Source organism: Lactuca virosa, chromosome 6, assembly GCF_052849685.1.
Source record: "Lactuca virosa cultivar CGN04683 chromosome 6, Lactuca_virosa_CGN04683_v6, whole genome shotgun sequence".
Classification (NCBI taxonomy): domain Eukaryota; kingdom Viridiplantae; phylum Streptophyta; class Magnoliopsida; order Asterales; family Asteraceae; genus Lactuca; species Lactuca virosa.
In genome coordinates this window covers 122534957-122560289 of record NC_136431.1, presented here as the reverse complement: position 1 = coordinate 122560289, position 25333 = coordinate 122534957, and the positions used below count along the sequence as shown (strand labels likewise).

At 43.3% G+C, this 25333-nt stretch overlaps 1 protein-coding gene across 1 annotated transcript in view; it reads right to left on the bottom strand.

The window, feature by feature from the left end:
* LOC145121916 (uncharacterized) overlaps positions 1–23081 on the bottom strand; it is a 46235-nt gene extending 23154 nt beyond the window's left edge. Inside the window, exon 1 of the mRNA XM_079057597.1 lies at positions 22935–23081. Coding sequence (XP_078913723.1) covers positions 22935–23081 — 147 coding nt within the window. The remainder of the gene's footprint in view (positions 1–22934) is intronic.
* Positions 23082–25333: the final 2252 nt, after the last annotated feature.

The window sequence follows — 25333 nt, the reverse complement described above, 5'->3', positions numbered from 1 at the left end:
AGTGTATAGTCGATAAGACGGTAATAGTGCCGCTAGAGGATATTCAGGTGGATGCGAGCCTGAATTACATTGAGAGGCCGATCGCGATCTTGGATCGGAAGATCAAGGTTCTGAGGAACAAGGAGGTGCCTCTGGTTCAGGTCCAGTGGCAACATCGAAGAGGGTCCGAGCTGACTTGGGAGCCGGAGACGGAGATGCGGGAGCAGCCTCCAGAGTTGTTTGCAGAGTAAGACTTCGAGGGCGAAGTCTGATTCTAGTGGGGGAGAATTGTAACATCCGGATTTCCAGGTATCATAATTTAAGTATTTATTTTTGAGTTAAGAAGAGGGACTCGACGAGTTGACGCCTAAACTCGTCGAGTAGGATCGCGACTGATGACTCGGATTAATGAAGGGACTCGACGAGTCCGCGCTGTGGACATAAACCCTAAATCTTTGGGCCTGTGCCCTATTTAAGGGTCCTTATGGCCTTTATTGGCGGCCACACATACTTGAGAGACTCAAACGAACCAGAGAGCAAAGAGAGAGAAGAAGAGAGCTAATTACACCATTTTAGTGCATTCTTGCAAGGAAAGAAAGGAGATTCAAGCTAGGCTGATTGGAGGGGACTCAGATCTGCTATCATTTCATCAAGAGTTGTTGTTTGAGGTATGATTCCATACCTAATTTTGTGTATGTAGTAGATCTCATGAATCTAAGGTTTCTTTACCCCTTATTTAGTTGAGTTATGGAGCATGTGGAGTCCCTTTGAGGAATAGAGATTAGATCTGGACCTTGAGAGGTCCAGAGAGTCCCAAAAACCAAGCTTTATGCTGTTACATGAGAATATTGAGCCTAAGACACCATTGTAAGGGTTATTTCATCAAAAAGAGTTAGATGTGTGGTGCATGGACATAAAGATTGAACCTTTACGTGACTTTTGAGTGTTAGAAGGTCAGATCTATAAGTTAGAGAAACAGATCTGACCTCAGAAGGTCAAATGAGTGTTGCTATGGAGGAAACTCGCCGAGTCCATGAGAGGACTCGACGAGTCGGATCGGGTTGCCCAGCGATTCGTGATCAGTGGTAACCCGTCAAGTGAAAGGTTAACTCGACGAGTCGAGTGAGGCCTTAGGAGGATTCAGAGGACACACATGGATTCTCCGAGTCACCCGAGATCACTCGACGAGTCTGGTCAAAGTTGGACCGTTGACTGGAGTTGACTTCAGTTGACCTCATGGTTTGGTCAAACTGATTCAAGAGAGGCCATGGAGGGGTAGAATGGTCTTCTACCCATTCTTTAGAGATGAGAATATAAGAGAGTATTGATTAGAGATATTATCATTTTGACAGGCGGAGGCTAGATCGGGGATATCGAGCACGAGAGTTTACTAGACATCATACGATGTGAGTCTTCTCACTATACACTACCTAGAGTGGTATTTATGTGCAGACCGGAGGGTCTTATGTGTTATGTGTATGATTGAGATTATGTGCATTGTGTTATGTGTATGCTATGTGTTATATAGACCGGACCGGAGGGTCCAATGACTTACGAGGCCAGAGGGTCCTCGATTAGACCGGACCGGAGGGTCCAACGATTTAGACCGGACCGGAGGGTCCAACGATTTTGACCGGGCCGAAGGGTCCAATGAGCTAGACTGGACCGGAGGGTCCAACGAGCTACGGGACTGGAGGGTCCTGCTGAGACACATCGATCGGAGGGTCGTACCGAGTTATAGCCTCGAGTGGCGTATGTGCTGTATGTGGTATTTTGGGGAACTCACTAAGCATTTATGCTTACCGTGTTATGTGATATGTGTTTCAGGTACTAGCGAGGATCGCGGGAAGGCGCCGACATGATTTGTACACACTGACAGAGGATTTTGTATTTGAGATTTTGGGATATGTTTTACCGTGATAACATTTGAAACACTTGAGTTTTGAGATGATTTATATGAGATATGTTATGTTTGAAAAATGAAAAATTGTTTGAAAAATTTACGTCGTTACATTTCCATTATCAATGTCCATAGAAGTTTGGGGAGTAGATCTTCCATTCAAATTTGGTTTACCAGTGCGCCAAATCATTGTTGATTCAGCAGCAATTAGCAAATAAGTAAGATCTATAAGGATCATGTCGTGGTATTTCATGTAGTAGTCCTTAATGAACCCGCTATATGACTCAGGAAGTGATTAAAGAACCCAGTCAACAGCCAACTTCCTCGAGACTTCGACACCCAACTCTCCCAGCCTGTCAATATGTAACTTTATCTCCAAGACGTGAGCGCATACAAACTTTCCTTCCTGCCAATAGGGCTTTGAGTGACCTTGAATTTGTGGGTTAGGGAGAATTATTGGAGGAGGTGGAGGAAGTGAAGTTCCACTACTTCATGAAGAAGGGATTAATCTTTCACCTTGATCAACTTGTGGAATATCATCTTTATAAAGAAAGGATTCGGGAAGACCATAGTTGCCTAACCTAGACATCTATAATGGGAGATATTCAAGTTTAGTTGATTTAAGTCCTTAATATAACACCCAAAACGAAATATTAAGGCTAGGACCCAACACAATATTCTACAATTCGGAAGAGGGATGCCGTAATCCAATTGCAGAATATTTGAAGGTAGGTAAATGATGATTTACCAATTTCCACCATGAAAAACGAAATTGATTATTAAGGTTTAATTGGTTTGAAATTCCTAGATCCTTTGAGATTCATTGAACTTTTCAATGGCATGTTTAAATCTAGATTGTGCCCTTCAGGTTTGTGACTGGGATGCCGAGGATCACAAACAAGGTGTGAATAACCATGCAAATTAGCTCGGTACACCCAATGTTACAAACCACCTAATCAATATGCCGGTTAACTACACACACTCCATTGATCTATGATTAACATCGAGCTACCCTTAGCAATGCACTGTCAGTCCCAGATTAGTATGTCAGTTAACCACACACGCTCCACTAACGACTTAACAATGTGCAAAGTGAAATTTCATGGAATAGCACCATTTTCACATTTTTCCTAAAGTAACTAAGACTGGAAATTTAATAAAATTTTAGTTACTTTATAATTATCATTATACTTTTAATGGAAATTAATGTCCTATCTTACCCGTTCGGCTAACGACCCTCCACCAGTCAAGGAAGCAGTGGGTTAGAGTGGACACCCATTAAACTGCCATTTTATAGGTAGTAAGCTTATACCCCCCTTATAGACCGACTTCGTGAATGAGGCCTACTAACGGTAAGACTGACTTATTCTTATATATATATATATATATATATATATATATATATATATATATATATATATATATATATATATATATATATATATATATATATATATATATATTAAACCTATAATATTATAAAGTATAAGGGTCGAATTTTAACTTTTAAAACTCTAGGATTTGGAATTAAAGTATTCAAAAGGTGAGACTTTACAAATTCCAAAAATTGAGGGCAAGTTTTGAAACTTTTCAAAACTTTTGGTTTCCATAACTTATGAGTTTAATATGGTTTTTTATGAAAAACTTTTCAAGTTCCATAACATGAGGACGAGTTATGGAAGACTTCAAAACCATTTAAAATAACTCTTAAAAATGAGACCTTTCATTTTCCATAACCTATGAGTTTTAATGACCTTTTAAAAGAAAACTTTTCATTTTCCATAACTTGAGGACACGTTATGGATTTCATTAAAATCATTTAGATCATTATTTTAATTAACTCAATAATCAAATAATACATACATGATCTAGTTAACTCATAAGAACAAGATAATTCATATCATCAATCTTCAAGGAATTAGCCTAATCATATAAACTAATACAAATATTGAAATTATGACAATTATCTATTAGTTTAATGTTTTTATTCAGTGGACGTAACAATTCCTTCTGTCATGTATCCTCGATTAATGCATCCTCAGATGCTATGTTTCAATTCTCGATTCTAGTATTGAGCGAAAGGTTATACCTATGGTATTACAGGTCAATCCTAGTCCACTAGTACCAATAGGCAGCAGAGGAGAAGAAGCACTACATCTAGGAATCAACAAGACGAAAACTTTGTTATAAATTATCCTTTTCTTTAGCAGGCTTGGGATTTTAATTGGACAAGCAATATCATTACCATATCAAAAAACAGATTTCATGGCTCAAAAAACAGTTTGGGGTAATGATCCTAATCCAAATTGGCCAAAAAAACTAGAAATTCTACACACAGATGCATCACCACGTCGTGGTGGGCATGCAGAAACGAAATTTGTAGATTTTCCAGCTTTAAAAACCAATAAGCATCAAGTATAATAGAAAACAACCCTAGGCTCTGATACCACTGATGGGTTTTAGTATACTACAACATCCTATGGTGCACATACAACCCTAAATGCTTTGGATCTATGTTTTCTCTAATTATACATGCAATATTGTTTCCAAATCATTAAGCCTACAACTAGCATACAAATGACATAAACAACATAAAATACTAGTGAGGAGTTTACCTCTCTATGTAGCTTGTAGAACTTATTGTATTTGGCCTTTAAGAACTTAGTGCCCCAAGTGTGACACCTCAAATGGTTCACAACACACCTTAGACAAAGGATGACTTTTGAGAGAGCTTATACACACTAAAATTGGTTATGGCTCTCCAAGAAACCTCTAGCAAAACTTGTGCAACCAATTTTAGGCTATAGGGTATCATATATATAGTGTAGGAATCCAAGAGTCATGGGTAAACCCTAATCCATACACTTGGGCTTATTATCCATGATCCATGATTCAAGTGGGCTAACTCTTTATGGATTCTTCGATAAACTTAGTCCATCATGTATCATAAGCCCAAAACATATATATAACCAATTTACAAAATTAGTCCCCATCAATTTAATTAGTCTCTTTTGATCACTAAATTAATTCTAAATTAGTTCTTGATCAATACTAATTAAATCATATGATTTCATATTAATATATTAGAACTTATAATATATTAATAAATCATAAATAACCTCTTCTCAAAAGTCCCTCCTATCAAATTGCCGTGGTGATATGCAACCCAAATGGACCATGCTACTCTCGGGTCAAGTACATACCAATTATAGTTATGGGCTTAGACACCTAATCCAACAAAAAGTCCCTGCTATCTCTCCCTAACTAGCTCGCGAATACCATTACATATTACTAAGACCAGATAATTCTTCGAATGAGAGGTCCTACCCTACAACGGTTATGTCACACCCCCAAACCGGATTGGCGGAAACGTTCGGGGGCGGAGGACGTCATGTAGAGTATCACAACAATTGAATAATAGTAATCAAAGCAACAATGTAACAACCGTCAATTTTTGGTCAAGTCAAAGTCAACCAAAGTCAACAAGTCAAACCGGTCAACTCATCTAACCCTTGTATATTAGGGTTTCCATTGTGATTCTTATTGTACTACTCGCAATCTTAATACAAAGTATCACTTAGAGATTTCACGTGTTCAGAAATTCTAAACCCTAATCAGGGTAAGTGATGAATCTATTCGATAAAACATTATTCCTTAACCCCTCGGGAGCGTATAACGTTCATAACAAGGCTTAACAGAGTGTACAAACCTTGAGTTACGAAGCCAAACACTTAAAAAGGTCGCAAACGAAGTCTCTCTCAACCTCTTTCACTCTATCTCTCCCAAATCTCTCTCTGTATGAGAAATCTCTCCAAGTGTGTGAAATCTCTCCCAAATCTCTCTCTGTATGAGAAATCTCTCCAAGTGTGTGAAATCTCTCTCAAATCTCTCTCTGTATGAGAAATCTCTCCAAGTGTGTGAAATCTCTCCCAAATCTCTCTCTGTATGAGAAATCTCTCCAAGTGTGTGAAATCTCTCCCAAATCTCTCTCTGTATGAGAAATCTCTCAAAGTGTGTGAAATCTCTCCCAAATCTCTCTCTGTATGAGAAATCTCTCCAAGTGTGTAAAATCTCTCCCAAATCTCTCTCAACTTTTTATAATCACTCGGGGCATCCCGACCCTTAATTTAGTCGAAAACCGCTCGAAAACGGAAGTTTACGCGAAATACAGCTTTAAGGAGCCGAAGCCTCTTAAGGAGCCGAACCCTCTTAAGGAGTCGAACCCTCTTAGGAACCGAACCTCCCTTAAGGAACCGAAACCCCTAAGAAGCGAAACCCTAAGAAGCCTCCTGGACCGAACAGCCTTAAGAACCGAACTAGGAGGACCGAACCGAAGCTGTTGATCCGATCTGCTGAACCGAACCCTTGCCTTCGGTCCCTTCTGGTGAGTTCGCCTGCGAGGCTCGGACCGAACCTCTTACTCTCGGTTCCAATGCACCAACCGAACCCTACCTTCGGTTCTAACCCTCTCAAGACCCAACCTTCGGCCAGACTTCGGAAATCAGCATTTTCTTCCCGGTTTTTGACCCAATCTTCGTTTTAGGCCCGTTTTTCGTGATTTTAACGCGGGATTTTCACCAAAACTCGTAATTTAATATAAGAGACCCTAAATATTCATTTTTAATCATATTTTTGGGGGAAATCCTAGTCCAAGAATAAAATCTATTAAGTTAGATCTTGGGGTAGAGTGTTGACTTTATCTAGAGTATGACACAAACAACCTCTCCTATACCTTCATAGTACAACCCTCAGTCACTATTCCCCCTACCTAGTCAACTATTGGTCCTTTGACACCCCTCCTCCAGCTGTAAAGGTTCATCAAAAGCTGAAAATCTCCTCTCTCCTCCCATTTCACTCACTTTTCACCAAAAACCAAAACACATTCTCTCTCACTTCCTCTCACCAAGAATTCGAGATTCAAGGCTGATCTTGAGCTCTTCACACACCTTGGTAAGTAAATCTCTTCCCACACTTGATAAGGATTCGAGATTCAATGCTGAAATTTAGTCATTCATGATAAGGATTCTTCATTCATTTCGAACACATATAATAAACTATAATAAGCATAGTTTATGGATTTTTACTACATGAGAAAGGTTTTACTCTCAAAACAAATGGGTTTTCATATACTACATAATAGTAATAGTTTATGGATTCATAGCACTAATGTATTTTCATAAAAGGGTTCTTTTACATTACAAACGTTTTGGATAAACTATAATAGGTATAGTTTATGTTTCATTAACCAGTCAAACTCATTTACCAAGGGGTTTTTAGTTCAGTTCACGTAAATCTGTTAATGAATAAATTTGTGAGACATTCGCTTCGTGTTACCTTCAAAGTAACAAAGTCAAAAGTCCTGTAAATTGTAACCAGAGTCTCTTGTAGGGAGAGCGTGATAGTTGTGTATAGATCTATATTGGGTCTGACAAACCCGCACCTGAGCTGCATGCAACAGCTAGACCGGCAGGTCTGAGGTGACAAGTGTCATTTAATTTACGACGCCTGAAGAACGTCGTATTATGAGGCCGACTGAGTCATAGCATGGTTATAATAACTCGCATGGGGTATTAACAAAACATAAGATTTACGGGTTTTACTTCTAAATTAAACGAATTTATGTCGATTTAAACTTGCATGAATTACTTTAAGTATGGAAAAATACTTGTACATTTCGGTCTTGACATTTAGGACTACATGACTTGTATAAAGAAAATATTGGATTTTCTGGAATCATACTCTATCGTTTTTACAAGAAAAATGGCTTTTTCCTCAAACAGAAATCTTATAAACTCACCAACTTAATTGTTGACACTTTTCAAAACTACTTGTATTCTCAGGAAATTACTGAAACAGGAAACCAACAACATTTTGAGGATGGGACGTTATATCGTCAAACAGTTCATTTTGTCATCATAATGTAATTGATTTTAAAACATGTAAACATATACTATGGTGTAACTTTTCAATTATATTTATGATGGTTGTATTTACTTTGAGCACTATTATACTCGTTGTTGTGATACTATACATGAAGTCCTCGACCCCCGGACGTTTCCGCCATCGTTGGTTTGGGGGTGTGACAAACAACAACCATTGTATTAATAGTATAGTGTTTACATTACATTTGAATCATACATGATTGACTCTAAAAGTAAATAGCAAATAAAGACTCGAAGCTACTATGCTCTGTTTTCTTGAATCCGGTGCGTGTACCTATCTACTAATGTCGTGAGAATACAAGTAGGTTTTGAAAGAGTATCAGCATAAAGCTGGTGAGTTAATAAGCTTTTTGTTGTAGAAAACTATTCTTTGTCCTTTCGAAAAGTACATTATGTTTCTCCAGAAAAACTTATATTTTCTAATGTAATGAATGTATAAACCTTAAGTAAAAGGATTCCTACCAGTTCCTCCTGCGAGTACTTAGTGTATACAAATCATATACAATCCAGATCGAACAAACAATCGATTGTGTGGTTCTGCCCCAAGCCCACAACCAAACAAGGAACAGGAAGTGAGGCGGAGGCCATACATTCCACTGGTTGTCGGATCCGTATGTACATAATCCTGAAGTATTCACTAGATACTTACAAAGTTAACTGTATTGATTCTTTGATATCTGTTGAAAGTGTTCCTCAAGAAAATCCATTATTTTCTTATTGAATGCATGATTAACCAATTCTTTTTACAACTACTTAGCTCATACTAGCTATGTATAAACCAATATCGAACAAACGATTGATTGTTTGGATCTCCCCTAAGTCCACAACCAAACAAGGAACAGGAAATGAGGCGGAAACCACACATTCAATGGTTTGTCGGATATTCCTCACGCATAGCCTGGATGCATAAACTAAGGAATTACAGAATTATTAGTAAATGTTCATTAGTGAAATGAATCACCGTTTGTTTGTAAAGTACTAATGTTTACCCTGGAAAATCCTATATTTTCTTTAAGTGTAAGTTATTGAATTATCTGTTCCAAACCGAAAAAGTATAAGCATCTACCATACTTATGTTGTTAAGCATTGTTCTGTTTGAAAACCAATATGAAAACCTTTGTATGAATACCGTAGTGTGAATACCCTCATGCGATCACTTAGTACATACGAGTTATAGAAATTTGGATCGAACAGATAGTCGATTGGGTGATTCCGCCCTAAGCCCACAACCAAACAAGGAACAGGAAATGAGGCGGAGATCACACATCCCACTGCAAGTTGGATGTTAATTTCATATTACCCTAGTGTATATACTAAGTAATCACATAGTTACTAACCCTAGTGTCTGTTTGTTAGGTGTATTATTATGTGAACGAGTCGTTGTTTCACCTGTGGATTCTTATAACTATACTATGGACGATCAACAATACGACGTACTCGGACGTACGTCGATAAAAATGACGTTTGTCACTGTAGCACCCAATTCTTGGTACACATTTAATTCAAGCATTTTTATGTTTTCCCTGGGACTCGACGAGTCGGAGGACCCACTCGTCGAGTAGAGTCGAGATCCGCAGACATATTAAGTGACCTACTCGACGAGTCGGAAGACGGACTCGACGAGTAGGCGCTGTGCGAGTAAAAAAATCTGGGGGTTTGCACCCTATATAAACACCTTAACTCAGTCTCCCTTGTCCCTAACACTCCCTTAGAGTTGGATATCGAAACCCTAGCTGTTTGTATGTGTGTTAAGGCCATTTTGGTGCTCTTGATTGGTTTGTGAAGCTTGGGAGGAAAGAGGAAGCTTGGGATTTCGAGTTGGGACTTGTGGATCCATAGATCTTACTTCATCTTCAGCTCAAGAAAGGTAAATGCCCCCTGTTTTGGTCTTCCTTTTTGGTTGTTCATCTTTAGGGCCTAGAGTCATGGTGCATTTAGGGCTTCTTAAGCCATTTTTGGATTTGTAAGGTGATTCATGGGGTTCTACTTCCAGATCTGAGCCATTGGAGGGGTTTCATGGCATAAAGGTGCCAACTTTATGGCCATGAGAGCCCCATGCACATTGTAGAGCACCTTCTATGGACTTTTGAGCTAAAAACCCCATGCATGTGCATCAAGTTTGGAACTTTATGTATAAAATGGACATTAGGAGGCCAGATCTATGGTTTTGGTGTGTTAAACCCCATTTAGATCGACTGTATAGAAATGGTCAAGGTTGGACTCGGCGAGTCGGTGCGCTTTCAGCCATCTTAAACCCTTCTGCGATGGTCAGTTGTTAGAAGAGGGAGTCCCATAGCTGTTTAGACGTGTTGGGAGACCTAGAGTTCATAGGACTCGACGAGTGTTATAACAGACTCGGCGAGTCCAAGGCAATCTCCCAACTCTTGAAGATGAACTCGACGAGTTGTTCATACAACTCGGCGAGTCGAAGACAAGACTGGTTCATAGGATGAGGATGAACTCGACGAGTTGTTCATACAACTCGGCGAGTCGGATGAAGTTTCATTCGATGTTTGCATCAAAGGGGAACTCGTCGAGTCATTTCTAAACTCGACGAGTAGAGTTGTGGATGAGGACAGTTAAAAGGATAAGGACTCGACGAGTTGGCGGCCCAACTCGGCGAGTCAGGTCAACTGGAAGTTGAATTTGGCCTTGACTTGGACTTGGTCAACTGGAAGTTATTTTACCCTAAAAGTAGATATCAGATTCTGACTGAGTGTTTTGTGGGGATTATATTCGGAGGATTTCCGGAGCAGCCGCAGACAGATATTTCCCGAGCAAGTTATCAGCAGCTACTCGTACAAGGTGAGTTACCTTCCAGTAGCGGTGGGTCTACGGCCACAATGCCGGCCCACCAGTAGGAGTTGTATGATAGATGATTGTCTTTGTGATATTCATCTAGGTTTGCTACTACCTGTTATGTTATGTGCTAGTATGATATGATGTTAGTAGTAGGGGAGATAGTCCCCAAGATTTCCGGTCGATAGGGCCAGAGGGGGTAGTCATACCCAGTCATGCTAGATAGAATATGATTATGTGTTACATGTTATGTGGTAGTAGTAGTGGGGTGAAATAGTCCCCCGTATCCGGTCGAGAGGACCGAAGGGGAGGCAAGCACCCAGATATGCTAGGCAGTATCCGGTCGAGAGGACCGAAGGGGAGGCCAGCACCCAGATATGCTAGGCGGCATCCGGTCGAGAGGACCGAAGGGGTAGGTCGGGCACCCAGATATGCCTGACAGTATATGTATGTTATGTGATTGTATGGTATGCGGTACGATGGGGGGACTCACTAAGCTTCGTGCTTACAGTTTATAGTTTTGGTTTCAGGTACCTCTTCAGCGAAGGGGAAGGAGCTGGCGCGGTAGCAGCATATCATACACACTCGCATTGATTTTACGCACTTGAGATATTCTGGGATTGTACTCTGACATGATACTATTTTATGACTTGGGTTTTCAGACATGATATATGGATTTACGGAATGATATCTTTTATGTGGTTTTCTTATGAATGCTTTTATAATCAGTTAATTAAAATGAAATTTTTTGACTCGAAATTTTGGGATGTTACAAGTTGGTATCAGGGCCCTGGTTTAAGGGATTCGGACACACCCTCGGGGGTGTCTGGACTCAAATCGAGGGATTAAAAGCTTTTTACAAGAAAATGGTTTTCTAAAAGATAAGTTAAAGGAGTTTTGAGAAAGAACGAAGTGTGTGATGTGCGCGACCGGCCGAGCTCAAGTAAGATTTTCCCCAAAGTACCCATACAAGTTTATATTATGATTATCAGTTCAGTTTCAGTAGAACAGCATGCTAGAATAGGGCTAAGGATCTAGGAGGATGCCTTATGTGCCTGCTATATGTGTTTCAGCTTTATTAGAATTGCATGCTAGTATTGAGTAGACAGTAGTAGGATAGCCTGTTTAGGTTATGACTGATAGTATGAGCTTAGCATTGTATGCTAGTACAATTTCTTGTTATGAGGATAGAATTGCTTGAGTAGTTTCCTGTGTCTGAATGCTGCTTGCTTTGTGCTTTGTGGGACTCTGAGTGATGGGAGTTAGCCATTAGGTGAATACGTCACGTCACATGTGATCAGGATTGAATAATCTCAGAGTGCTGGATTTGGCCCTATTGCGCAACTCTCGTTTGAGTCTAACCGTTGTAGGGACGAGTCTTTTACTCGAAGGATTATCCGAGCCTCGTCACATGTGATGGTATCCAGGTGATGGCTAATTGGCATTACAAGGAGGCCTTCAGCAGCTGAGGACTGGATTGGGTGGAGTCAGGGATTTCCCTAGGGCAAGCCTAGGATGAGAGTAGCAGAGATCAGTAGCAGTAGAAGTGACTTGGTGGAGTCGAGGCAATACTTGAGGAAAGTACGGATAGATGTGGAAGGTAGTATGGGCCCGTACTACTGAAAGCAGAGGATCCGTACTTGAATCAAGGAAGGCTGAGGTAAGACCAGGGAACTTGTGATGGATGTGATCCCTCTAGATGTATCAGTATCACTGACGGTTGTCATTATGTATTGCAGAATGGTGGTACTACGTCCGAGGCCAGCAGTTGGCAGCTCAGGAGAGGGATCGGGTTCGGGCTCAGGTTCCGAACCAGTGGATGAGAGGCTACGTGAGTTCATCGCATCCGAGATCACTAGAGGCATGCTTGATGCGACCCCGGTCATCTTTGGGTCGATCAAGGAAGGGATTGTCGAGCTGATGGAGGATCGCCTCCGGGCGTTCAGGAGCGACATGGCGACCAGCCAGTCGGGATCACGCACACTGTCCTTTAAGGACTTCAGGGGAAGTGGTGCGCTGGATTTCCATGGGGCGAAGGACCCCATTGTGGCCAGATGGTGGATTGCAGACATTAAGTCTGCACAGTTGACCAGCTTCTGCCCCGAGGGGTCGAAAGTGAGATATGCAGCAGGGTGCTTGAGAGACAGGGCCATGGATTGGTGGGAGTCGGTTGGTGACTCTCTGGGAGCCTCGGCTGTTGAGGCTATGACATGGCCGGACTTTGTGACCCGGTTCAGGAGTGAGTTCGCGCCAGCTGTGGAGCTTCAGCAGCTGGCCAGGGAGTTTTTGGATATGAAACAGACTACGGAGACTGTGGCGGAGATCACCGCCAAGTTCCGGGAGAGGGCATTGTTGGTGCCCCAGTATGCGGGAGATGAGGATATGAGGAGGACCCGCTACCATGACATGCTACGAGCTGACATTCGGGAGCATGTTAGTTTTTCAGCTTGCCCTACCTTGGATTCCATGATTGCCATGGCAAGGGAGAGGGAGATTGATCTGGAGCATATCCGGAAGAGGAAGGTAGAGGAGGGACAGACGACTGGGGCTTCAGGGAAGAAGCCCAAAGGATCAGATGCTGGGCCAAAAGGCCAGCAGGGCTGAGGCCGCTGTAGGAAATGTGTCAAGTTACATGAGGGAGCATGCAGGTAGGGATCGTCGGGCTGCTACAAGTGCGGCAAGACGGGGCACTTCAGCAAGGATTGTACCGCCCCTGCACCCACTATTTAGACATTTGAGTTGCTGTGTTTCCACTGCAACCAGAGGGGCCACAAAAAGGCCAATTGCCCCCAGTTGACAGCAGCAGCGCCAGTGAAGGCGCCAGCTCCAGTGACCCTGCGGATTACTGATGGCCGGTAGGGCAAGGCAGAGGCTCCAGTGGTGAGGAGTCGGGCTTTCCAGTTGACTACCGAGGAGGCACGCGCCGCACCCGATTTGGTGACGGGTATGATTCTTTCCCTCTGATCTATTTATATGATGTTTATGATATTGATATATGCTCTGTATATACATGTTAGGATCGTTCCATGTGAATGGTATTCCGGTACAGGTGTTGTTTGATTCAGGTGCCACTCGATCATTTGTTTCTCTTGCGCTCAACAAGAGGTTTTCTGAGTCTTCGGGCGTGTTGGATTTCCCTTTAGAGGTAGAGATTGCCAATGATCGATCGGTGCGAGCATCAGCAGTTTTCCGAGATTGTGTGCTGAGGTTATTCGAGGAGCATTACTTGGTAGACTTGGTTCCCATTCCGTTGCGTGGGAACAAGGTGATTATAGGCATGGACTGGTTGAGCCCTAATGGGGTGGTGATAGATTGTGCACAACAGTTAGTGCGAGTCAGGACCCCAGGTGGGGGAGAGTTGGTGATCCACAGCGAGAGACCACAGCGTGGACCCACCATGTGCTCAGCAGCAAGGGCTAGGCGCTACCTTCAGCAGGGTTGTGCTGGATATGTCGCCTATGTTATGGATACCCGGGAGGCGGGTAAGGCGACGGTGAGTGATGTTCCAGTGGTGCGAGACTACGCAGATGTGTTCCCAGAGGAGCTTCCTGGGATACCCCCGGAGCGGCAGGTGGAGTTCAGGATCGACCTTGCCCCTGGTGCGGCTCCGATAGCCAGGGAACCGTATCGGTTGGCTCCTCCGGAGATGCAGGAGTTGTCTACACAGCTGCATGAGCTGTTAGACAAGGGGTTCATCAGGCCGAGCAGTTCACCCTGGGGAGCCCCGATTCTGTTCGTGAAAAAGAAGGATGGGTCGCATCGGATGTGTATAGATTATAGGGAGCTGAATAAGGTAACGGTGAAGAACCGTTACCCACTCCCGAGGATTGATGACCTTTTTGACCAGCTACAGGGAGCATCTTGGTTCTCCAAGATTGATTTACATTCAGGGTATCATCAGATGAGGGTCAGAGAGGAGGATGTGCAGAAGACTGCGTTTCGGACGCGTTATGGCCACTATGAGTTCGTGGTGATGCCTTTTGGGCTCACCAATGCTTCTGCCGCGTTCATGGACCTCATGAACCGCGTGTGTAGACCGATTCTGGATCGGTCCGTGATAGTTTTCATTAATGACATCTTGGTCTATTCCAAGATGCAGGAGCAGCATGAGGAGCATCTGTAAGAGGTTTTGGATACTCTGAGGAGAGAGAGCTTGTACGCCAAGTTCTCCAAGTGTGAGTTCTAGTTGCGCGAGGTGCAGTTTCTTGGGCACCTTGTCAACCAGAACGGTATTCTGGTCGACCCGGCCAAGGTGGAGGCCGTGATGAGATGGGAGGTTCCGAAGTCTCCATCTGAGATTCGGAGTTTCCTTGGATTAGCCCACTACTATCGGAGATTCATCCAGGATTTCTCCAAGATAGCCGTACCCTTGACGCGGCTGACGAAGAAGGCCGTAGTCTTTCGTTGGGGGCCTGAGCAGCAGGCAACGTTTGAGACACTGAGACAGAGATTGTGCGAGGCGCCGATCTTAGCCCTGCCAGAGGGCGTAGAGGATTTTGTTGTGTACTGCGACGCGTCTATTTCGGGTTTGGTCGCGGTGTTGATGCAGAGGGGTCATGTCATCGCCTACGCTTCGAGGCAGCTGAAGCCTCACGAGGCGAACTATCCGACGCATGATTTGGAGTTGGGGGCTGTTGTGTTCGCCTTCAAGATTTGGCGTCATTACCTATATGGGGTCCGTTGTACCATTTACAGGGACCACAAGAGTTTGAGGTACCTCATGGATCAGTCGAATCTGAACATGAGGCAGCGACGGTGGTTGGACGTGGTGAAGGATTATGATTGCGAGATCCTTTACCACCCCGGGAAGGCCAATGTGGTGGCAGACGCGCTTAGCCGCAAGGGAGCGCCGACCAGGGATATTTACATGCGGATGACCATGGTGACTCCGCTGCTGGAGCAGATCCGAGGGGCCCAGCAGGAGGCTATGAAGGAGGAACATCGGAAGAGTGAGCGTATTGTGGGTGAGGTTTCCTCCTTCGACTATGATAGTCGGGGATTGTTGACCCTTCACCATAGGGTGTGGGTCCCCTATCATGGAGGCGTGCGTCAAACGTTGATGGATGAGGCGCACAAGTCCAGATTTTCTATCTATCCCGGGGCGACGAAGATGTATAGGGATCTTCGTCTCGACTATTGGTGGCCCTGCATGAAGCGGGATGTGGCATGGTACGTGGAGCGGTGCTTGACCTGCAGGAAGGTCAAGGCCGAGCATCAGAGACCACACGGCAAGATGCAGCCGTTGGATATTCCCATGTAGAAGTGGGAAGATATTACCATGGATTTCATCACCAAACTTCCCAAGACCGCGCGGGGAGTAGATTCTCTATGGGTCATCATGGATCGATTGACCAAGAGTGCTCATTTCATACCGATCCAGGAGAGTATATCGGCCGAGAAGCTGGCCGACATCTACATTCGGGAGGTGGTGGCTCGGCATGGAGTGCCAGTCTCCGTGATTACTGACAGGGATGTGCGGTTTACTTCTAGATTTTGGAAGAAATTCCACGACGAGCTGGGTACTCGTCTGCACTTTAGCACTGCATTCCATCCGCAGACAGATGGTCAGAGTGAGCGAACCATCCAGACTCTGGAGGATATGCTGCGGGCGTGTGTGTTAGACTTCGATGGTAGTTGGGATACTTACCTCCCATTGGCTGAGTTCTCGTACAACCACAACTACCACGCGAGTATTGGCCGTCCTCCCTTCGAGATGTTATACGGGAGGAAGTGCAGGACCCCGATATGTTGGGGTGAGGTTGGCAGAGGGTCATGGGGAGCACCGAAGTGGTGCTCAAGACGACGGAGAGGATTCAGCAGGTCCGGAGCAGGCTTCAGACTGCTCAGAGTTGGCAGAAGAGTTATGCCGACAAGCGCCGATCAGACCTGGAGTTCCAGGTCGGGGATATGGTTCTCGTGAAGGTGTCGCCATGGAAAGGAGTCATCTGATTCAGGAAACGGGGCAAGTTAGGCCCCAGGTACATTGGACCGTTCAGGGTTTTAGCCCGGGTGGGCAAGGTGGCGTACAGGTTGGATCTGCCAGCCGAACTCAGCCAGATCCACAACACTTTCCACGTCTCCCAGCTGCGGAAGTGCCTGGTGGACGACTCAGCAGTGGTACCCTTAGAGGATATTCAGGTTGATGACATCCTGAATTACATCGAGCGACCTGTAGCAATCCTCGACCGGAAGTCGAAGGATTTGAGGAACAAGAGGGTCGAGATGGTAAAGGTGCAATGGTAGCACCGGAAGGGCTCAGAATGGACTTGGGAGCCGGTGCATGAGATGATGGAACATTACCTAGAACTTTTCCAGGAACGAGCAGCAGACTTCGAGGACGAAGTCTAAAATAAGCGGGGGAGATTTGTAGCACCCAATTCCTGGTACGTATTTAATTCAAGCATTTTTATGTTTTTCCCTGGGACTCGACGAGTCGAAGGACCCACTCGTCGAGTAGAGTCGAGATCCGCAGACATCTTAAGTGACCTACTCGACGAGTCGGAAGACGGACTCGGCGAGTAGGCGCTGTGCGAGTAAAACCCTAAATCTGGGGGTTTGCACCCTATATAAACACCTTAACTCAGCCTCCCTTGTCCCTAACACTCCCTTAGAGCTGGATATCGAAACCCTAGCCGTTTGTGTGTGTGTGTGTGTTAAGGCCATTTTGGTGCTCTTGATTGGTTTGTGAAGCTTGGGAGGAAAGAGGAAGCTTGGGATTTCGAGTTGGGACTTGTACATCCAGAGATCTTACTTCATCTTCAGCTCAAGCAAGGTAAATGCCCCCTATTTTGGTCTTCCTTTTTGGGTGTTCATCTTTAGGGCCTAGAGTCATGGTGCATTAAGGGCTTCTTAAGCCATTTTCGGATTTGTAAGGTGATTCATGGGGTTCTACTTCCAGATCTGAGCCATTGGAGGGGTTTCATGGCATAAAGTTGCCAACTTTATTGCCATGAGAGCCCCATGCACATTGTAGAGCACCTTCTATGGACTTTTGAGCTAAAAACCCCATGCATGTGCATCAAGTTTGGAACTTTACGTATAAAATGGACATTAGGAGGCCAGATCTATGGTTTTGGTGTGTTAAATCCCATTTAGATCGACTGTATAGAAATGGTCAAGGTTGGACTCGGCGAGTCGTTCTTGGGATGCGGCGAGTCGGTGCGCTTTCAGCCATCTTAAACCCTTCTGCGATGGTCAGTTGTTGGAAGAGGGAGTCCCATAGCTGTTTAGACGTGTTGGGAGACCTGGAGTTCATAGGACTCGACGAGTGCTAGAACAGACTCGGCGAGTCCAAGGCAATCTCCCAACTCTTGAAGATGAACTCGACGAGTTGTTCATACAACTCGGCGAGTCGAAGACAGGACTGGTTCATAGGATGAGGATGAACTCGACGAGTTGTTCATACAACTCGGCGAGTCGGATGAAGTTTCATTCGATGTTCGCATAAAAGGGGAACTCGTCGAGTCATTTCTAAACTCGACGAGTAGAGTCGTAGATGAGGACAATTAAAAGGATAAGGACTCGACGAGTTGGCGGCCCAACTCGGCGAGTCAGGTCAATTGGAAGTTGACTTTGGCCTTGACTTGGACTTGGTCAGGGGTAAAACAATCATTTTACCCTAAAAGTAGATATTAGATTCTGACTGAGTGTTTTGTGGGGATTATAGTCGGAGGATTTCCGGAGCAGCCACAGACAGAGATTTCCCGAGCAAGTTATCAGCAGCTACTCGTACGAGGTGAGTTACCTTCCAGTAGCGGTGGGTCTACGGCCACAATGCCGGCCCACCAGTAGGAGTTGTATGATAGATGATTGTCTTTGTGATATTCATCTAGGTTTGCTACTACCTGTTATGTTATGTGCTAGTATGATATGATGTTAGTAGTAGGGGAGATAGTCCCCAAGATTTCCGGTCGATAGGGCCGGAGGTGGTAGTCATACCCAGTCATGCTAGATAGAATATGATTATGTGTTACATGTTATATGGTAGTAGTAGTGGGGTGAAATAGTCCCCCGTATCCGGTCGAGAGGACCGAAGGGGAGGCCAGCACCCAGATATGCTAGGCAGTATCCAGTCGAGAGGATCGAAGGGGAGGCCAGCACCCTGATATGCTAGGCGGCATCCGGTCGAGAGGACCGAAGGGGTAGGTCGGGCACCCAGATATGCCTGACAGTATATGTATGTTATGTGATTGTATGGTATGCGGTACGATGGGGGAACTCACTAAGCTTCGTGCTTACAGTTTATAGTTTTGGTTTCAGGTACCTCTTCAGCGAAGGGGAAGGAGCTGGCGCGGTAGTAGCACATCATACACACTCGCATTGATTTTCCGCACTTGAGATATTCTGGGATTGTACTCTGACATGATACTATTTTATGACTTGGGTTTTCAGACATGATATATGGATTTACGGAATGATATCTTTTATGTGGTTTTCTTATGAATGCTTTTATAATCAGTTAATTAAAATGAAATTTTTGGACTCGAAATTTTGGGATGTTACAGTCACCCTAGGTTGACTGTAGCTAATAGTCAGGGTGCGGGATTGTCACTCCCGTATAGATCTATACACAAACTCACGCTCTCCCTCTCAGGAGACTCTGGTTACAAGGCATCTCACACTGCTGGCTCTCTCAACGAATTCACGAAATATACTATGAAAATCCTTTTTGTTATAAATCCTTATAAAATAATATCTTTTATTTCATAATTCACAAGTTTGTTTCCTCTGTTCTGAAAACTGTGTTTGTAAAGTTTGTATCTTAACATGTCTTGTAAAACCGATTTCAAGTCTAGTAGTGACGATGTTTTACTATGTATGTAATTTCTAGGTTCAATGTATACTAGCGATTGGAAAGTATAATAAATCAAATTATATTTTAAACACAAGATTACTTGTGCTTTTGCTTGTATTCCCCCCTGAAAACATTAAAAACTCGGAAAATATAGGGGTATGAACTCACCGTATGTGTTTGATTCGATTGAAAGTTCGCGTATGGATGAGGAGTTCCACGAATGAATTCCCGAGACACAACAAGTCCTAAATGACATATAATAGCATATATAGGCATGTAATTAGTGTTTTGGACAACTAACATGCAAGGAAACACCCTTAGTGACTAGGAAACACTTGAAACTAAGTGTTATAATCACATGTGATTGACTAAAAGGGGTTTACGGCTATACAGGAGAGTGTACTTTCAGGCGAGTACGGTCAAGGTGTGTGTACGGCCATGAGTGTACAGCCATGGAGTGTACGACCGTACACCCATAGAAGGAACATGCAAAATGGGTGATTTGATCCAAGGGGAAGCTAGTGAGTCTAATGTTCAACAAGAAGGTGGGCAAAACACTCGATTTGGACCGTTTTTGGGTGTGTACGGCCAACCCATGAAGGGTTTACGGCCGTACACCCTTCAAGGTGACGAACTATGATGAAATATGATGAATCGGGGTTGGGACTAACGGTGTTTCATGTATAACGAGTTTAAGGTGGAAATACTTACATTTTTGGAGCCTTTGGGGTGTTCACGGCTGATGATAGTTGAGAGAGAATGGGAGTGATCTTGGTTGGGAGGAGGGAAAAAATGAGGAGAAAATGAGCACTTCATATATATATATAGAAGGTGGTGTACGGCCGCGGACCCTGTGTTCGGCCGTACACACCTTGGGAATTGTTTCCGAAACGAGTCAAACTCTCCAGCTTCGAATAAACACTAAGGTTAGAAGCTCTTGAGGTGAAAGTGAAGGAATAGGATGCTCATGGTGTGAGTTTACGGCCATAGATGGGTGTACGGCCATACACCCATGTGTACGGCCGTACACTCCTCTTGAAGGAGTGTTCGACTTGAATGTGACTCGATGAACTGAAAAGAACGCATCCCCAAACCCAAACCTTGAATGTACTAGATTTAGAACACTCAAACAAACCCTAAACAATGCTAAAAGATAGTAGAAATGAGTTTGACTTTCAACGATCGAGGTAACTTAGAGACAGAGATTTCCGGGTTGTCACATCACCCCCCTGTTAGAGGGAATTTCGTCCCGAAATTCATGCAGAGAATATAAATCGTGGACTTGGAAAAATATGAGGGGTATCGCAAGTGTCTCATCGGATAGACACTTCTCTAGGATCGGTAGGGTACTTGGGTTTCATAAAACCCTCGCGTTCTCCAGTGAATTCAGATCCTCGATTGGTGTTTCAGCGGACCATCACTTGTTGAATATGTTGTTCTGGTTTGTGAATGGTGTGTAGGTTTGACCTGCCTGACCACGTTCATCCAACTGGTAGAATGCCCTTTTGTGGTCCTGAGCAGCCTTTACCCTGAAGTTCGTGGTAGGACCCATACCTAGTTCATCTATCACAGTCTCGTGTACACAAGTCGTATATAATTAAGATTGACAAGATGGTCGGATGGGTGGCTCTGCCCCAGGTCCACAACCAGACAAGGAACAGGAGATAGGGCGGAAACACACATCCTAATTCAGTAGAATCTTAATTATATACCACCCTCGAGTGTACATTTAACATTGATAGGCTAACCATATCTGTCCCTAGCCTCTGTGATTGAACTTGACTTGCTACGCGAGTGGTATTTCCAAAACAATCTGTTGGGAATACTTAAGGAAGGTTACGGGAGGATACCGTACTCCGCGTATGAGTACTTCGAAGGTTTGAAGTGAAAGATGATTCCGAGGTCCGCGTCTAGTTTGTCGTTATGAGTGACGAGAGTTTTGGATATTCGATCGGTTTAAGGCAAGGGTCTCCTCAGTGACACGTGGGTTTGGTGTAGCGTGGACTCAACTAAAATAGACGGGATGACGTCGTCGGATCGCGGGTTAAGTTAGTTCGGAAAGAGTGCTTTGTAAGAACATCGGTGCATCTGAGTGTATGTTTCTGGTGCTTTCTGTTTTGATCCTGATATTACTACTACGATAGTTTTGTATTTCCTTACGTGTATTAACTGAAAGATTGTTCTAGTGATTGATACTTGATATTATGATCTCCATCCGGTCCCTCTATAATCACTTAGTGTCTACAAGTCATATATAATTAAGAGTGACAAGACGGTCGACTGATTGACTCTGCCCTAAATCCACAACCAGACAAGGAACAGGAAATAAGGCGGAATCACGCACTCTAAGTCTATTGGTTCTTAATTATATATGGCCCTAATGTTTACACCAAGTCATTATAGCTTACCAGAAAGAGTATTTAGTTTCTATATAAACTATGTGCTTAGTTTAGACGAGGAAGAAACTATTATAGTTAGGATTTGGTTGGGAAACGTACCGTTGTTCTCATGTGGTTCCGGGGTGGACTCTCCTGCAGTTATCATTAGCACCCGTCCTTCTACATCAGGGTTTCTAACCAGTGGACAATCTTTCCTGTGGTGTCATGCTTCTCTGCGTTCGTAGCAGGTCTCACTTGCTTCCTCAAATGGGACCTGAGAGATTGGTCGTGCCGGTGCCCTACAGAAACGGATGGTGTGTCCTCTTCGGAGGCAGTTCTTGCAATACAACTTCCGACACCTTCCGGTATGATGGAAGTTACACTTGTTGTATTCAGGGAGGGTTCCAGCGTAACGACTACCTGGTATTGAAGTGGTTGGTGTCGTGGCAGCATAGACCGCACCCGTCTGTTGTCCCTCGGAGGGTCCTTGTGTTGATTGTCTCTTCTTCCCGCTCTCGAGCCTTTGTTTATCATCATCTCCTTTGGTTGATTCCTGTACAGGGTCCATTATGCCTTGACGGATCCCATAGTCCACCAATGTTCAAGCCAGGCATTTGCCACTGTCAAACGTAAGAGGTTTCGCTGCTATTACGTTTCCTTGGATTGGAGAAGGTAGTCCCCAAATGTATCTCTCAACCTTCTTGCTCTCTGGGGTAACAATCCCAGGGCATAGAGCAGCTAGGTCGCTGAATCTATCTGAGTAGGCATCTATGTCTGAGCCTGCCATGGTAAGATTCCATAGCTCATGCTCTAGTTTTTGCACTTCGCCCCTCGGGCAGTAGTCTTCCAGCATCATCTGTTTTAGATTCTCCCAGCCATTGCGTTTGCTATCGGAAGAGTCAATGACTTGACATGGCTATTCCACCATGTAAGGGCTCTGTCAGAGAAGGTGCATGCAGCAAACTTCACTTTGCTCCCTTCTGGGCACCCGCAGAGCTCAAAAATCGATTCTGTCTTTTCGAACCATCGTATTAGGGCGATAACTCACCCGCTTCCATCGAAGGATTTGGGTCCGCAGATCATGAAGTCCTTGTATGAGCACTCCCTTGTGTGTCCGTGGTTAGAGTTGTTGGTTCCACTACCTGATCCACTGGTACACTTGCATTGCTTTGTGTCATGACAGCTGTCACCGCGACTGTTACTGCCGCCTCAAAGACAACTGGGTCATACTGAGGGGGTGGCGGCGGTGGTGTGTTGTTTTTGTTTTTGGTCGACTTCTTCGGTGGCATATTTCTGTCAGAAGGTTTAAAAGACGAAACGAGGGTAAGTCTTTAGTGGTTACAAGTCGAGTGTTATCTTAATCGAATTTGTTTTAGTTCCGAGTGTTTTCATGTTCTGACGTTTGAAGTAATTCATAACAGAGGTATATGAAACATAGACTTATGAATTTGATAGCGACTACCCTCTTAATGAAGTTATGGGATCTGGTTTACTGTTACTAGCTGATATGTTAAAGGCGATAAGCCTAACACATAGTGTGAGCAGTGTAATCACTAACTCGCTAGATCATATTAGTTAGTTAATTATTAGTATGACGTATATGGTTCTCTACCACCTTGCGCGCCTCGGTAGGGGTTTCCTGTCCTAGTTATGATGGTTCTGAATTCAGTCGTGGGGATTTGTTGTCTCTGAACTTTCCTATAGTTTTCCTATTCACTGTAGTTTCATGCTTCGGGTTCTACCGCAGATCTCCATCACCTCCTGATGGGAGATTTGCCTCCTCGTATGATTCCTTCTCGGAATCCACTTTATGAACCCTCTCTTATTCCTCATTGACTTCTCTGTTGGTGATTGTAGTGGAGTGGCTATCTCTATCTAGGTTGTTCGCGCGAGAATGGGGATGTCTAAAGAATCTTATGAGATTAAGTAAACATTTCTTCTTATAGTTATTGATGATCCAAACTGGGTCCTCCTATAGTCAAGTAGTGCATGCAAGTTGTATATAACCAAGATCAAATAGACATTCGAATAGGTGATCCTACTCCAAAACCACAACCAAGCAAGGAACAGGTAGTAGAGCGAAGATCACAAATTCTAAGTCTATAAGATCCCAATTATATATAACCCTGGAAGCATGCACTTCACAATCATAGACCTGCCAGTAAAGGTCTTTTAGTTCTCATTCAAGTTTGTTATAGTGCCTAAAATACTCCTATAGTATTTTATCTTTATGTTTTGTTCTAATGATACTTTTGTATATGAAGTTAGGTAAGTTTTAGACTCGTTGCGACACCACTATCACTCCCAAACACATGTTGGTCGTATCTCGAATAAATATAGTTGATCATGTTATATTTATTCCAGATATGATTACATAATTGCTTAGGTTTGACTGTAGTGTCCAACATCTAAATACTTTTGTTTGTTTTGTTCTTACTTGTTCTGATTGTGATACTTGTTCTTAGTATGTATGCTTATTAGTATACTTATCGTAAAATACTTATATTTTAAAAGTATACTTTTAGTCAGAGCACTCCGGCCCCATTGTTATTTATAGTTGTATATCTTTTACGGGTTAATATACTAAGTTCACTATAAACAATGCTCTGATACCAATCTGTCACACCCCCAAACCGGAACGACGGAAACGTTCGGGGGCGGAGGACGTCATGTAGAGTATCACAAAAATTGAATAATAGTAATCAAAGCAACAACAACCATTGTACTAATAGTATATTGTTTACATTACATTTGAATAATACATGATTGACTCTAAAAGTAAATAGCATATAAAGACTCGAAGCTACTATGCTCCGTCTTGTCGAATCCGGTGCGTGTACATGTCTACTAATGTCCTGAGAATACAAGTAGGTTTTGAAAGAGTATCAGCATAAAGCTGGTGAGTTCATAAGCTTTTTGTTGTAGAAAACTGTTCTTTGTCCTTTCGAAAATACATTATGTTTCTCCAGAAAAACTTATATTTTCTAATGTAATGAATGTATAAACCTTAAGTAAAATGATTCCTACCAGTTCCTCCTGCGAGTACTTAGTGTATACAAATCATATACAAACCAGATCGAACAAACAATCGATTGTGTAGTTCTGCCCCAAGCCCACAACCAAACAAGGAACAGAAAGTGAGGCGGAGGCCACACATTCCACTGGTTGTCGGATCCTTATGTACATAATCCTGAAGTATTCACTAGATACTTACAAAGTTAACTGTATTGATTCTTTGATATCTGTTGAAAGTGTTCCTCAAGAAAATCCATTATTTTCTTATTGAATGCATGATTAACCAATTCTTTTTATAACTACTTAGCTCATACTAGCTATGTATAAACCAATATCGAACAAACGATTGATTGTGTGGATCTTCCCTAAGTCCACAACCAAACAAGGAACAGGAAATGAGGCGGAAACCACACATTCCATGGTTTGTAGGATATTCCTCACGCATAGCCTAGATGCATAAACTAAGGAATTACAGAATTATTAGTAAATGTTCATTAGTGAAATGAATAACTGTTTGTTTGTAAAG